At 37.6% G+C, this 15747-nt stretch overlaps 2 protein-coding genes across 8 annotated transcripts in view; both read left to right on the plus strand.

The window, feature by feature from the left end:
* LOC137239184 (nuclear pore complex protein DDB_G0274915) overlaps positions 1 to 15747 on the plus strand; it is a 339788-nt gene that overhangs the window by 247253 nt on the left and 76788 nt on the right. For all 7 annotated transcript variants that reach the window (XM_067764201.1, XM_067764200.1, XM_067764206.1 and 4 more), the window contains 2 exons: positions 11894 to 12486; positions 12554 to 12778. In XM_067764201.1, coding sequence (XP_067620302.1) covers positions 11894 to 12486; positions 12554 to 12778 — 818 coding nt within the window. The remainder of the gene's footprint in view (positions 1 to 11893; positions 12487 to 12553; positions 12779 to 15747) is intronic.
* Positions 5383 to 10068, plus strand: slam (slow as molasses). Its single transcript, XM_067763971.1, has 3 exons — positions 5383 to 7683; positions 7750 to 7957; positions 8066 to 10068. Exons 1-3 carry the CDS (start codon positions 5383 to 5385, stop codon positions 10066 to 10068), a joined length of 4512 nt encoding a protein of 1503 aa, XP_067620072.1.

The raw sequence follows: 15747 nt of genomic DNA on the forward strand, positions 1-15747 counted from the left end.
CAGCAGCAACCCTATTTAATTACAAAAAATTGAATTGATGCCATTACGCGCAGGGATTTCTTTCATTTTTTATATATATTCAGCATGACAATGAGCATGAAAATGTGCATGTAGGTAAGGATGTGCATGCATTTAAAAGAATAGAAATACGTCATAAGAATATGTTAATACACACCTACATGTACTCGTATTTATATGTACTAAATATAAGCAGACATAATGAACATCAACGTCGACAATTATGAGAATACAAAAAAATCTACCTGTCTCATCCTTGCATATTTCCAACAAAATGTGTTAATTTGTATGTACAGTATCGAACTGAAAAATAGCACTGCAAATTTTGTCAGTTGAATTTCTCTTTTTTCCTTTTCGATGTTTTAGACAAAAACTCTTAAAACTTTTGTAACTGAAACCATGCAAATCCATCTATTAAACGATTAAAAAAAATTGGAAAATTCGAGAAAACTTTACGGAAAACTTCGAACTCTTTCTTCGGAGTTCCCAATTTTTGCTTTTTTTTTTGCTATACAGTTTTGTACCCCAATCAACTTTAGTCCACCACACTACTACGACTTCCTACTCACATCTGCCCGTACGGAAAACATCAAGCAACAGCGCTGACTCCAAAATTAGTTTTAATATGACACCGAAAATCGTTAACTTTTACATTGTTTAACTAAAATTGAAAAAATTTTGATTTTTGTAAAATTTCCTCAAGCTTCCGAATACATATTTTCGAAAACGTTTTTTAGATTGGGTTGCATAGTATCAGTTCTAAAATTCATAGCAGTTTTTTGATAAAAATTGACACTAACTACTATTTTTCTGTGCGCTCATGTAGGCACTCTATGCTGATTCAAAATAAAAGTGAAGTCTATATTTTAATATAGCAAGTCTCTGAAATTGCACTTTATGGCCTCACAATTTTAAAAGCGAAAACCTATTATGAAGCGTTTGTTCAAATTTTCAAATTTTCACAAAATGAATATTCGTAAGAAGGTTATTGCCAAATCTTATTTAAAGCTGTAAAAAGGCAAAAATACATAAAAGGGCGGTGCTACTGTTCGGGCTGACTACTCTTTTTGCAATTTTTTTTTGCATTTCTGCGTTTCGACGACTTCCTATATGGGGTTTCTTTGTATTGGTCTCCTAACTTTTTAGTACCGACAATATTTTAGTCATCCCAGGCATATAAATCGACGTTTATAAGCTCGTAACCGAATAAAAAGCGGATACATATACCCTTTCGCTACTCATTTGTGATTCGTTTTGCGATTAAGATTGTCTAAAGTCATTGAATACATCGGACACTTCAGACCACATAAAATATGCATTTATTAATAAGAACGAAAATGTCTTTAAAAAATTAATAATCCTATGCGTACGTTAAAGTTTAACCACCCTAATACTTACTCCAGGTATAGCAACTTAGTATATACTAAAGAAATTTAGGTTTCGGTTGCAAGAAAAAAAGATCGAAACGATTTAGTTGCATTTAATCCCATACACATTTACCTACATAGAACATAAACATGTTAAAACTTGTTGCTCGTTGAGGATGTTTGCAAAAGTCTATAGCTTTGTGTGGATACGACATCGTATGTTCGTTTTTTTACGAAACTCACGAAAATTCCATTTTGAAAAATGTGAAATAGAAATCTTTTCAGAAGTACAACTTTATTCAATGATTATTCGAAATTTATGATTAAAACTCGAATGCATTAAAAGACTAATTTCTCTAAAAAAATATTATCTATCATGAATAAAAAAAAAATCGTACACAATAATTCACATAAATTAGCACACAGAATTTTGCGAAAGTTTCAACAAGTCAAACAGTTAAAAGGGTTACCAATTCTAAGGCCCGGTTTTTCAGTAGTTGGTTAAGCTAAGCTTAAACTAAGATTGCTTAACCTCAAGTCAAATTCAAACTCCAGTTAAACGACTGAGCAGTTTTTCAGTCACAGTTTAAAGCCGCCTTTGGGGTACGCTTTTTTGTGCGGCAACATTAAAAAAAATAAATGTAAGGCGCGATAACCTCCGAAGAGATCTACGGCCGAGCATCTCTTCCAATTTGCGTCGTGCTCCTCTTGATTTTCCCTACAAATTGGCCGGACGGGACCTACATGTTTTATGCCGACTCCGAACGGCATCTTAAGACAGATACACTCGGAGCGCTTGCCAAACATTGCCGAGGGGCGACCCCGCTTAGAAAAATTTTCTTCTAATTGAAAAACCTTATTTCTAAAATTTTGATGTTGCTTTGCCCAGAGTGTGAACCCAGGGCATACGGTGTGGTAGGCGGAGCACGCTACCATCACACCACGGTGGCCGCTGTGCGGCAACATTGTTTTTTTATTATCTAGATAAGTTGTAGATACGGCAACAACTGGATTTTGTTTACCCAACAAACATGGAAAAAATATTTCTCCGACGAAATATACATCTATGTAGTTCCGGAGGTGATATCCAACATCCTGAGCCGTGTTTTTTTACACGTATAAACATCTACAATTGCGGGTAAAAAAATGCTTATCTTCACTTAGATATCGAGTTAAAAAAAATCTCAAAAGTAGTACCACCAAAACCAGCAGCTGTTTATTGTGAGATATAAACACCTGATTGATGATGATTTTTCAAAAATATATTATATATTTTATTTGTTTTCATGAAAATACTGTTGTATGGAATCTTACATTTGAGTCCAGTTAGCGAACCACAAGTTAGGAATTAAATTTTGTCAACTTAAGTAATAGCTATAAAACAAAAACAATTGCTTAAGTAATAGTATTTCTGTCTATATTAAAAACAGCGTCTTTTGCTGAGTACGCTATGATTCTCGAGTTGAGTCACTGTTTCGAAACAACTCTTTAGATTTTAGAAGTATGCCTAGTTATTAACATGAGCTCTAATGGTACTCAAGCCCAAATGCTTATAGGGTATATTCGACGCCATTTCGAACGAACGCAAATAACTGATAGGTTAACTAGAGCTTAACCCTGTCAGATCGGCCACTTAAGCTTAGCTTAAAATTTAGTTAAAGTAGACTGAAAAACAGCAGAATAAGTTTAACTGAGAAACTGAGTTGAACTTGTACTGAAAAACCGAGCCTAAAAAAGTAACCGATTCATTAAAGCCAAAGTCTTAAAAACATACCAGGGGTTCGTTTCATAAAAATTTGTTCTGACAAATTTTTCTTTTCAGAAAATGTTTACCCTTATTGTTGCTGTATTAACGGTAAAGACACTCCCGGAAGTGGGAGTGTTACGGATGTTGATGGTCTTATGCCGGATCCGGTACGTTCCGATAACAAGCACCTTTAAGGTACTAGCCCGACCATCTCGGGAACGCTTTATGACCACATTAAAAATTCAAATGTTTCTAAAAAAAGTAACCGGTTCGAAAAAATACCAGTGTTAATGCTTACAAATTGTTAGGTTTCCAAAAACTAGCCCGTTTTAGCAAAATTTATTATTTAATTTCCAGTTAGGGGCGTAGTTAAAATGTGGGTAAGCTTTATCCATCATATTCAAAATCAAAAAAAAAAAAAAGGCAAAGGCTTAAGTAATTTTTGACTTTAATTCCTAGGCGCTATCTGTTAAAAAACTTGAAATAACTTTATTACATACATACTTTATTTCCATGAACATCTTAAACTTTCACGATGTATGAAGTGAAAAATAGTTGCAAATGTGTCCCGCGTTTAGACACCTATCTTTTTTATATATAGATCGAACCAAGTGTGCCAGTTTTAGTAAAACGTCGATAAAAGTTTGGCGTGGACAGATAGGCTAGAGACTTCTTGAGTCCAATTGTGCGCTAAGTGAATATATTTACAAAAATATGGCACTTATTGAAATCAATGATCATTTTGTTTCGTTGATTTTCCGACAAGGTGGATAATTGATATATTGGAATGATATTCCGTCACTCCCTTGACAAAACTTATTTTAGAGAGAGTGTAATTTTCCGAACGATAAATAAGTTGAAAGAAACCACTTTTTATGGGGTGCTGCAACTAATTTGTAAATTTTTGAAAACTCAGGGTGCACCTTTCGAACATTTTTAGTGATTTTGGTGATCCAGTGAATAATTCCCCAAACCTTTTTTCCTACATTTATTTTTATAAAATTATTCTTGGTTTGCAAAATGTTGTCTGGTTAATTCTTTGTAGTGCTATAAATAGAAAAAAAACAAAAATAGCAGTTTCTTTGAAAACCTGTCAACAACGAAAAGCATATCTTTAACACATGATAATATACGAAGTATGTACTGTGTAAGGAATAAAATATACAAAGAAGACAATTGGGGTAAGTTTGTAACACTTCAAACAACGTAGGAGTGCGGGTTCAAATCCCACTCCCTCGAGAAAAGACTTTGAAGATATTTACAAGGTATAATCGAAATAGCTGTCGCCTTGTTCGTCCTGATGTCACGTTGTTTAAATTTTTCCCAAATTATTAAATAAATATTCTTGGTTTCTTTTCGAAACACCCTTTATAGTATATGAACCGCATTTGCCTCCCATGACTGTTAATTGTAGAGAACTAAAAGAGGAAATTTATTTCGAAAATAATGGAGATAATGGAAAGCAATTTTCGAAAATTAAGCATTGTTTACGAGGCGTTGAAATGGATTAATGATTATTTAACGTTTTCGATAACGCGATCAAACAAATATTTATATACATGTATGTAAAGATATAAAAATCGAATCGTTTTTAGTTACTGCCTTAATTTTCCATAAGTTATTGTGTACCAGATGTGAGAGTGAAACGCAAAAAAAAAGGAAACCCTTAAATTGAAAAATGTGTCAAAGACATTTCGCGAGGATCACACTTACCTACTACAAAAGCAAATTTTCAATAGCGACCAAAATTATACTTAAACAAGAGAAAGAATATCTAAAACAAAATTTGTTGTCTAAATTTTGTGCATATTTTTCAACAAACATTTGGTTTACCCAGTACGCTACAGGTAGTGAAGAACAACAAGTTATTACCACAATGCCCAAAGCGTCCTTGAACGACACGCGGCTTAACAATAGCGGCCACAACGGGATAGGTAGCCAGTCGTCAAATACGCATTCGCGCACTATATGGCTTTTGCAAAACAATACCCAGTCGCCAATTTACCTAAGCCAACGCAGCAAACGAAATATAATTTCCATAAACATCTTTTGGGATTTTCCGCTAATTCCGTTAAGGGATCGTTTACAAAGGATTTGCGCTGCTCGACCTTTATTGAAGCAGACGGCTACGCATGCTATTCTTGTCACACACATATTTTCAGCATTCAAAACGGTTAGTGACTTCTTTTTTGCGCTTTCAACTACCCGCCGAGGATATAAAACGTTTGCACAGCATCCTGTCAGCTCAGTATGAACGATAAAATCACAAGACACGATCACGCTTATGAAGAGCTTACTTGTCAAAGAGAATTAGATAGAATACTGAGTAATAACGAAATCAAAATGTTACGTAATAATTCAATGCCAAAATATGATCACAGCGCCAATTCTACACAGCAGCCACTTTTGTTTAATACATCATCTGTGAATGCGGAGAGCCTGCAGGAATGTCTATCTATATCGAATGAACTCCACCGCCAAGAACAAATGCAAAGGCGATTCAGTCATCCGATGCCACTGGAGGCCACTATGACCCATGAGGAGATCTATGACTGTTCTTTTGAGGACGATCGTTTTTTAACAGCGCTTGAATATCAGAATTCTCTGGGTTCACGGCAAGTTACCGATCTGGATGCTTCACAATGTTTTGGAGATGCTATGAAATACTTCGATGAGGACGTTAATGTAAGCTCAGGTGTTTCGAGATGTGATACACCTACCAAATTGCCAGCAACAGGCACTGTGGCAGCAGCAGTGGCTAATTTTCAGACACAGCTATCTAAATCGATGGGTTCTCCACCGCCACCATATAAGGAGCACGCCTCTCCTAAAACACCTAAAGAGTCAACAGAAAAAGAGAAACACTCAACCATACAAGAATTGCGTAAGAAATATGAGCAAGCCGCTTTGGAACAACAGCACGAAGAACAGAAAAAAAGAGCGAATGAAGAGCGATTAAACGAGTTACGCCGTTCTGCGCCTGCAGCTTTACCAGTGCCGAAACAAAAGCGCCAAAAATCGAAAGTAAAACAAATGGCGCATATGTTCAATTCAAAAATTGTTCAGCTAATGCGTCGGGACTCCAACTCGAAGAAAAGCTACACACAACTAGACAACTCGCCAACTTCCAATACAAATCCCACAATGCATTCAGTTGTGCTGAAATCAGCAAATAAGCCACGTAGCCGTTTGCCGATCTATCGTGGCGGATTGCCCAGTCCAGTGCCTAGTCCACGCTTTAAACGTAGACACCAAAAGCATAACGGCACTGCAGCTGCCTCGCAATCTTCAAGCGACAGCGAGGGCGCATGCTTAATCGCTGAAGATGTTTTCCGCAAACTCTCGGTGAAGGATAAAGCACTGTTGTACAACAAATTTATAGAGGATATGACTCAGCAGCATCCGCAGTTCCATGTGCATGCGCGCTTTGTTGAGGCGCATGTACAGCAAGAGTTGGAGCGCAGTCAAAGGGAGAAAAAATCGCCAAAAGTCAAAGAAATGGCGCGTGAGCTAGAGGCACGCTTTAATTTAAATACACCAAAAATCTCACCGTGGGCCATGAAACGTCTAGCAAAATTGCAGAAAACGCCTGAGTATGAAGCCGCCACAAAACTTGTGTCACCAATGTCACCTTCAGCTATCGAAGCGGCAGTGCTGTCCATGCAGGAGAATGAGAGCGAAGCAAATCACGATAATGATGCATCTGACACTGAAATTGAGGCAGAAGAGTTACACGTAAGCACGCTAACGGTTGTGCTCAAGACATCTGCGGAAGAGCTTTTGCCAAAACAACGCGCTGTACCACGCATATTACCACGCAAAGAGAGAGAACTGCGGTTCATCCATGATATGCGCTTAATTGAGCGCTCACAGAAACGTAACAATGAGTCGATGCGCTCTTCAATCTCGTTCGAAGCTTGTGGACCACCCAAGAAAATACGTCGCACCAGAGCTGAGCGTCTGCAACCGAAAGCAATCTTTCAAAATGCCTATATGGAACGTATGTTCTATAATTGGATTATGGAAAAGAATGGTGTCACCTTCGATATCACCACAGTTGATAATAGTGAAGATTCTCTTTGTGCGGCAGTGGACGATGCAAATACTTCGAAAAGCTCTTTGAAGTCGAAGTCACGAGTGCACATGTTGTTGGAAAAAGCGATTGCAAAGTTGGAGAGCGTTGAGGCGCGTGTAATGCGAAGAGATAGCGCTGTAAGGAAATCAGACAAAATAATGAAAATAATTAATGAGACGCGAGAGCAGCAACATGAACCTGAAAAGAGCGTAATTGAGGTGCAATTGCCACATGCCAACGAAGCCACATCATCAAGCGATGAAGTGACACGCGCAGCACAAAATCGCGCACAGAGAAAAGTTAAGCGACAAGCGCCACCACCACCAACTGCAACTGCACCAACCACAGCACCAGCAGTAGCAGCAAAAGTAAAAAGACCAGCACCCGAAATACCAACGCAACAAGAACGTTTCTCCACTTCGTCTAGCAATAAGTCGGAAGCAGAAAGTGAATCTGGACTCTCAAGCTTACCAAAGGTTTGTATTTCAAAAACTCACTCAAAACTATGAAATTTACTAACGCACACCTTTTCCCTATTACAGAATACAAGCGACGAGTCACAACCCGAACAAGCCGTACCAAACGCTGCAGCACCTGCCGGTGTATCATTCGACTTTGAATTTGCTGCCCCCAATAAACCTGCGCGTAAAAAGAAACTACGTCGCACACTGACATGGAAGAAAGATAGTTGCATTGTTGAATGTCAGGCATTGACCTCAACAACGGACTCTGAGTCCGATCACAAATCACGTGAGGCGGCAAATAACGAAGTAATCTACGCCAATATTGCGATAAACCTTAAAAAGTCACCAAAAGCAAACCGAAACATTGACAATGAAATCAAAGAAATGGCTGAAGCAGCACAAAAAGCTGTCGATGAAGAGCAGCAAAATAAAACCAGAGAAGAAGTTGCAAACTTTTTGGACACTTTTAATACACCGCAAAAAATTAAAGCTTCCTACACGCTCACAGCTTTATCAACGCCAACAGTAGAGAGTGACCGTTGCACGCTAACAGAAAGTGATCAGGAGCTTTTGCGTCAACATAATATAGGCAATAACAAATTGAGTTCACCAACAATGGTGCAAGATTATGTGGAAGCGACTAGAATAAACGCTGAGAATACGGAGTTCAATAAAACTTTTGATGCAAACAAAAAAAACTACATTGACATGCCAGCAACAGAAGACACAATGCAGCATCTCATTGACAGCTTTATTGATCTTGGTTTTGAGACTGGTTCAAATGATAGCCCCACACCCCACACAGCACCGATACCTGCACCGCGCAGGAACAAAAGCGCAACACCGCTATTTATTAAATTAACACCAGATTTGGAGAAAACTTTACAACAAAATCGCACAAGCTTTTCATCAACACCAGTTAGAGGTTTCCAAAGTCATTCACAAGTATTCACTAGCACTGTAGCACGTCAACTGCAGCAGCAGCAGCAGCAACAACAACCACCACAAGTTTGCATCAGCCCTATTGGCACGCTGAATAGTGCACGCCGCCGCTCGCTACAAGCTGATGATTCACGCCGCAACTCCTTGGCCATGCAGGTGATAACTGAAGATCGTCCTCTAGAGCAGGTTGAACGCGGACAAACACCTTGCTCACCCACTGATACTAGCTTCTTTGGCAATTCTTTTAATACCAGCTTGAACATTGAGCAGTTGGAGCGTCCATCCAAATTTTGGGTGCGCATTGATGATTTCACTATTTCACTGGATGTATTCTACAATTCACCCGATCGTCTACGTTTGTTATACGACATATTTTGCCAGAAGAGTTGCGAGACACGCGATTTACATTTCGGCATCGATGATCACAAATATACCGTACATAATCCCAAAGATAAAGCGGATATATCAACTCGTTTACCAAAAGTCACTGGTTGCTCACACTATTGGTTCTCAACAGGTGATCTTGCTGTGCCATTTAATGGAAAATATTTGGCGCCGGAAAAGATAGAGCGTTTATTCAATTTCATCAATGATTCAATGACAGATCGCACACAGCTACGCTTCGGCATTGATGAGTTTGAATTCTCTAGCGTGCCGGAAAATTGGGCGAGCAGTCCTAAATTTTCAATGGAGAGCAGTTATAGTATATTGGTTGGTCTACAAGGTACCAGCAATGGTTTGGAAGGACGTAGCCGTTATGCCTGGCCAAATTCAATCTACAACTCCGCCAACTCAAACACGAACTCTATAAAAACAAGCGATCTAGATTTTTCAGAATTTGGCTCCGAGTTTGACAACAGTGAAATACGTCTGCTAACGGAATCACCTTGCGGTAGCAACTTCTTTGATATGGCTTCGTCGTTAGATAGTGAAGATATGGCGCTGCCACGCCAAAGCACTGCCACAAGACGTGAAAATTTCTTTAAAGCTAATTTTGAAGTTGAATCGTTGGATAAACTTTTCGAAGAAGATCAAAAAAATGCTAAAAATATGCCAAATGATACAAAAATAACACAATCCATACCAGAAATGCTCAGCAAGCTACAAGAGCAAAAGCTCAAATTAGCCGAACTGGAGAAACGTTTAAGAACATATTCGAATCATTCGGGTATGGCTGGCGCTATTCTGCCACATTCGAAAGAATCACCAATTTATATGCAAAAACTGCGTAGCATCATCAATGCAATCGACAATATTGGACGTGGTGGCGATGGTTTCAAGGCGTGTAGCATGAAACAGTTGGAAAGTTTTGTGTATTTCCTGACGCGCTATGCCGATATTTGTTTGGCCAATTGCAGTGATCATATGAGCAAAGTTTTGGATGTGCTGTTGGAACATCAACAACAACAACGTGATGAACTAATCCAATCGAATGGTGAATTAGGCAAGGCTTGAAGTTAGGCGAGAAGCTAATGAGGCTATATGTATGTATAATGACGTAATATAACTGTTAGGTTATAAATCTAATGTTAGATATATTTTATTTATTGTGATGTATATTCGTATTTTTTAATATATGTATAGTTATTGTTTCCTTAATAAAACTTTGCATGCTGAAAAAGCAATAAAATTGAGTGTTTTTTTAATTTACCGACCGACTTATATTTTCATTACAACAATCAACTTCGGCCAAAGTTTTGCTCGAGTTTATGTTGACCTTGAACAGTGAGTAGAACTCATTTCTTGGGTACAATATTAGACTTGTCGTTTTGACTGCCCAAGACCCCCAGCAGCCTAACTCATGCGCGATTTCCTAGTCGGTGAAAAAAAGGTATACTTTCTAGCACTTTCTTAAGATCTTTCAAAGAGTGTAAGCAAATTAACTGTCTATTAAAAGGCTCGGTTCGACTTCTGTTCAACAGCCCAACTGAACAAGTTGAACTGTATTGTGATTACTCTTTAAGGGCCAGTTAATGGTGACTTATCCATAACCAGATAAAACAGCTGATCGAACCAACCTTATGGAAATCAATGTAATCGATTAATGGTGCCATTCCATAACGCTAAAGCCATAACCATATCATAGCCAACCAGTTGGTTTTTGGTTTTTGCCATATCCATAACCTAAAAATATTTGAGTTTTGTTAATTTTTTTTAGAGATTTTATTTTATTTATTGTTTTGGATACGATTTGACTCAGAGACTTATTGTTTGTGGAATATGTTTGTAATTTTTTGCGTTTTCCTCATTTTTATTAAAATGTTTAAGGTTATGACACCATTAATCGATCACAATGCAGATGGCTGTGTATATGAGTATAGTTACGACTATGGCGTTAGGGGTAAGGAAGTTCAATTGGCCCTTTAGGTATTTTTCTATTCAAATACTAGCAGCAGTGATACAAACTTTCATTACTTATACAATGATTAACATTTCTAGTCGAATCTTATCACATTTTAAACCCATGATAACAAATCGCCAATGAGCACGAGACAAAATTTGGGAAGCATATAATATAGAAATTTTGCTGCTACAAACCTTTACGGGTAGGTAGGTACAATGATAGCGAACCAGGTCGCCCGAGAAGCGATTTAAAGGCCTTTTTGAAGCCATGCAACTCGTCTAAGCCTTCTCATATGCTAAAAAGTGCCACAGTTGTTATAAAATGAAATTTTCCCAAAAAGGACCTTCCGTGGAATAAGATGTCTTGTAGCTTGAGCGGGATATTTGCACCTAAAATGCCCAACAGTACTCTCTGGAAGTTACGTCATTAAGACTGCCATAATGGTCACTCTACCCATCTTTTCCGTACGTATGCCTAAAGCCTAATTACCGGAGCGGACTTCTATGAGATTGTGAGTATTGGCTCTATATCTACTCTACTATTTGTTCACGTCAAAACTCCGAATATTCACCCTGCTCACACTTAAGGGATGCCTACATATTTCAATGTTGGTTGTTTCCTCGCTTCCTTCTTCAGAGCTCCTCATTTCCATCTATTTCTTTGTCACTTAGAATAAAGAAAAAAAAAAAATAGAATAAAGATCATGGATATTTCTGGACTGTCGGTTAAAGCAGCTAAAAGACTCGCACCTACCATGAGGGTCAAATATAGCGTTTATTGAAACCTACATGTGTTTTGAAGGCTATCTTAGAAAAACTCGTTTCATCCAACACCCAAGAAAGAAATAGTTTCGACGTGTATAAAGTATAATTACTTTCTTTCTCTCGTCACTGTTGGTATAATAGTAACTTTGCATTTTCTTCTCTTTTCTAACAGCCGCCTGAAAATGAACTTCAGAAATCGCATGATCACAATCCGGCCGCCTTGAGTGAACATCAGCTGCGCGTGCAAGCCTCACTACAACGTCTCAACATACCCGACTGGTTCCGACAATACAATCAGAATACATCACGTTCACCCGAAGGCAATTCAAACGTCTACAAACCGGGTAATTTCACACGTAAACGTACTACAGAATCTGGACGTTGGGCGGGACTTAATTCGAAAACTACATCACTTAGCTCATTGGGTTCACAACGCTCCGATCGTAGTCCACTCTTGCTTAGCCCCTCAGCGCATAGTCATCATGGTGGACAAGTGGCGCAACAGCATGGTACCGCTGGCACTAGTGTTTATGGTACAACTACGGGCGCAGGCGCATTTTCACGTTGGTCCACCTCACATTTGAATTCGTCACAAACATCACCCAGCGTATCGCAACGTGGCTCATTTACACGTGGCGGTCCCATCAATTCCAGTTTTATATCGGTGGCTAGCGGACAAAATAATGTTATAAGAAGTTCCTACCGGCAGCCATATTTGGGTTGGCGCAGTCAGGAGAAACTGTCACAGCGTACACCCCATGAACGGTGAGTTGAATGTGTAATACTTTGAGAGGAGGATTTTTTTAAATTGTATATCTTCTTTTTTTAACAGCTTGGCTTCGTCGTTACTCGCGCAACAACAACGCACAACGCCTACGCAAAGGAGCACCAATGTGGCCGCAAATGGTGACGCCACTGGTAAATTACTACCCGTAACACCGGAAATACAAAGCTCTATTAAGGAGGTTACATCGGCAATTGTGCATTTTGTAAATGATCAAACACAACAGCAACAACAACAACAACAGCGTAGTAGATCGGCTAGTCCTAACTCGAGGTAGGCAGGGATACAAAAACAAATAGGACTGATGCCCAACGTAAAGATTACAACACATAAAACTATAAACACACATGCCTCACAAAAACTACAGTTAAATGTTTTAAGAACACAATTGGAAATTATGTGACAAACTTGGGACACACATACGCTGTGTGTGTATGTTTTTGTGTTATAAATCATCATTTAGTTATATACAATCGTATATATACTCGTTATATCATACATATGTACATATCTGTTGTTTAGTATTTGGTGTTGATTAGTGCCTTCCTTACACAAATTTGATTGATATTAGAACTTATTGTGCACACCCTCGATAAATATAACACCAAGCCTTAGATACAAACAACAACAGTAAATATACATATACATATGTGGTAGCAGTCAATTGTGCGATTTACAAAAAATAATCAAATGTATGGCTTGGTGTCAACAATATCCCGAAGACCCACCTACCACCAGCAAAAAAAAACAAAAAATAAAATACAACCAACCAGTCACCAAGAAAGCACTACAACCTGTCACAATATTATGCAACTTTTAGAATGTTATACAAAAATATTTTTGTTGTATTTCTCACTTAGCTACTTGTAAAATTATGACTTTAATTTGAATCATTAATCGCTTGATTCGTAGCAGAGAGAAGAATTGAGTTAAGATTTGTAAATATGCAGTTTTTAGTTAAAGAGGTAAGCAAGCAATTTTTTTATTATTTTATTTCCTAATTTGTTCGTGTTTGTTTTTACTAAATTTTTAATGTATTTTTGTGCTGCTGTTATTTCCTTATTACAAGTAATATAATGTCATTATTTTTACTAACTTGAAATGTTGAAAACCTCTCTATCGGTATTTTTAATAATTTTGTTTAAAAATTGTATCTAATTATTTGAGCTAATCTCACACTCAAAAAACACTTGCATAAAATGATTTGAGGAAAATTTCTATTAGTCTAAGAGCCCGTGACTGCCAGACCTTCGTCATTTTATAAAAGTTGAAATTTCGTCAGTGCATACTTCCAACTAAAGCAGGATCGTTGGTATGTTATAAAACTTGAGTCTAGTGGCTTTAACAGATATCGTGCAAAAATTTTGCAGAAAAATATACCTTTCTTTCCTAATTTTATAAAGACTGATTTTCATATATGGTCTTCGTCACGATATAAGAAGCAACTAGCCTCATTGCACGACACTTTCCATAGTGTCTTTGTCCAGCCAGACACTTTTTATAATGCAAAACTGTACTTTTTCATAAAGCTAAATACTTTTTCATAAGCTGAAAGTTTTTTACGGCAAATAAAATTTGAAAAGTTTTTTTTTTTTAATTTTGTATTCGAATTTCAGTATACAATTGTCTCGATGTACTTTGAAGTTTGGAGGATTAAAAATGTCTGGCTAATCAAAGCCACTATGGAAAGTGTCTGGCAATGAGGCTAATGGCTTCTTATATGGTCATGAAAATCAGGGCGCGTATCACGTGTTACGATCAGTGACTGAAAACCATTTGCACTCAAGCGATAACTATGCAACTGTCAAACTTTTTCTAAAACTTATCATAAGTTATGGATCTAACGAGTACTACTTGTCGCTAGTTCAAATATGCCATTAATTCGATCCACCATTTCAGAGCTATTGTGTTTTAAAAATAGAGTTTCGGTCACTGTTCGTAAGACGTTATACGGGCTCAGTCTTTATAAAATGATGAAAGAAAGGTGTATTTTTCTGCAAAATTTTTGCACGATATCTGCCACTATGACTCAAGTTTTATAATAGACCAACGATCCTGCTTCAGTTGGAAGTATGCACTGACGAAATTTCAGCTTTTATAAAATGACGAAGGTCTTGCAGTCACGGGCTCTTGCTCTATATTGAATGATTAAGAAATTTTTTTTTTTTTGTATACAACTTTTCATTAATTTGAGGAAATTTTTTTTTAGATTTTTTCTATTATTTTAATTTCATCCCCGTAAAATTTGGAACTATTTTTTGAGTAGTTCTGAAGTACTCCCTTGTGAGTAAGGGACTAGGTTGCTTCACTCCAATCCCTTATGAGTGCAGGTATGCTATTTTGTGTCCTCACTCTCGCAATTGAAAATATATTATAGGCGGTAGAGTAGTAAAAAAAAACTTCCTTTTACCTCACCAGCACGACGAGGGTTGAACTGACCGGTCCACGAGGACCTCATATAGACTGAATGAGTCCGAGTAGGGAATGATTGTTAATAATTTTGCAAGCATTAGCAGAGTCGTAGTGAGCTGCTTGAGGGCCTTTCAAGAGAAAATGTGGGTGGGAGTTTTTATTGATATCGCACCATTCACTTAAGTGTAAAATGAAGAGGTTTTGGAAAATCAACATTCACACCTACAAAGACACTCAGCATATTCCTTCGCAGGCAGCATAACAACTTTAGGTCTCATCACCAATTTTTATAAACAAATTTAATGTGTGCCACTCGAAAATATTTATTAATAAAATGCTTACCTTCAAGTTGAGGTGGTAAATAGAGACACGGAACGATGCCTGGCTTTTTGTGGTATGTTTTTCAAATTTTGACTAGATCGTCTGTGCTTAGTCCTGAGGGTCCACTCGCGTTCTTGAAACATGTAAAGTAACTAAATTAAAAAAAAAAACAATTTAGCATTTAATAACGTCTCTTTCGAATTTTTCTATACATACATATATAGAAACAATAAACTAAAACAAAATGCCTTGGTAGGATATGTTGGCATGTATGCATGGCGTAACCATACAGCTGATGGCCGAAAATCAGTTGATTGGTACTTTTTTAATATGATTTGACACTTCAACTTTCAGGGCAGTACGGTTTTGACATTCGTCAACCGAATGTGTTTTTCTGTCATGAAAAGCTTCGCAATGAAAACTTATCTGCCTTCTCTTCGCAGGTATATCGCGCCTTGCATTTATTTATTTTATATTTAATTATATCGCCTTGCTGCCATCTTGTATGG

The sequence above is a fragment of the Eurosta solidaginis genome, chromosome 2, assembly GCF_040869045.1.
Source record: "Eurosta solidaginis isolate ZX-2024a chromosome 2, ASM4086904v1, whole genome shotgun sequence".
Lineage (NCBI taxonomy): Eukaryota > Metazoa > Arthropoda > Insecta > Diptera > Tephritidae > Eurosta > Eurosta solidaginis.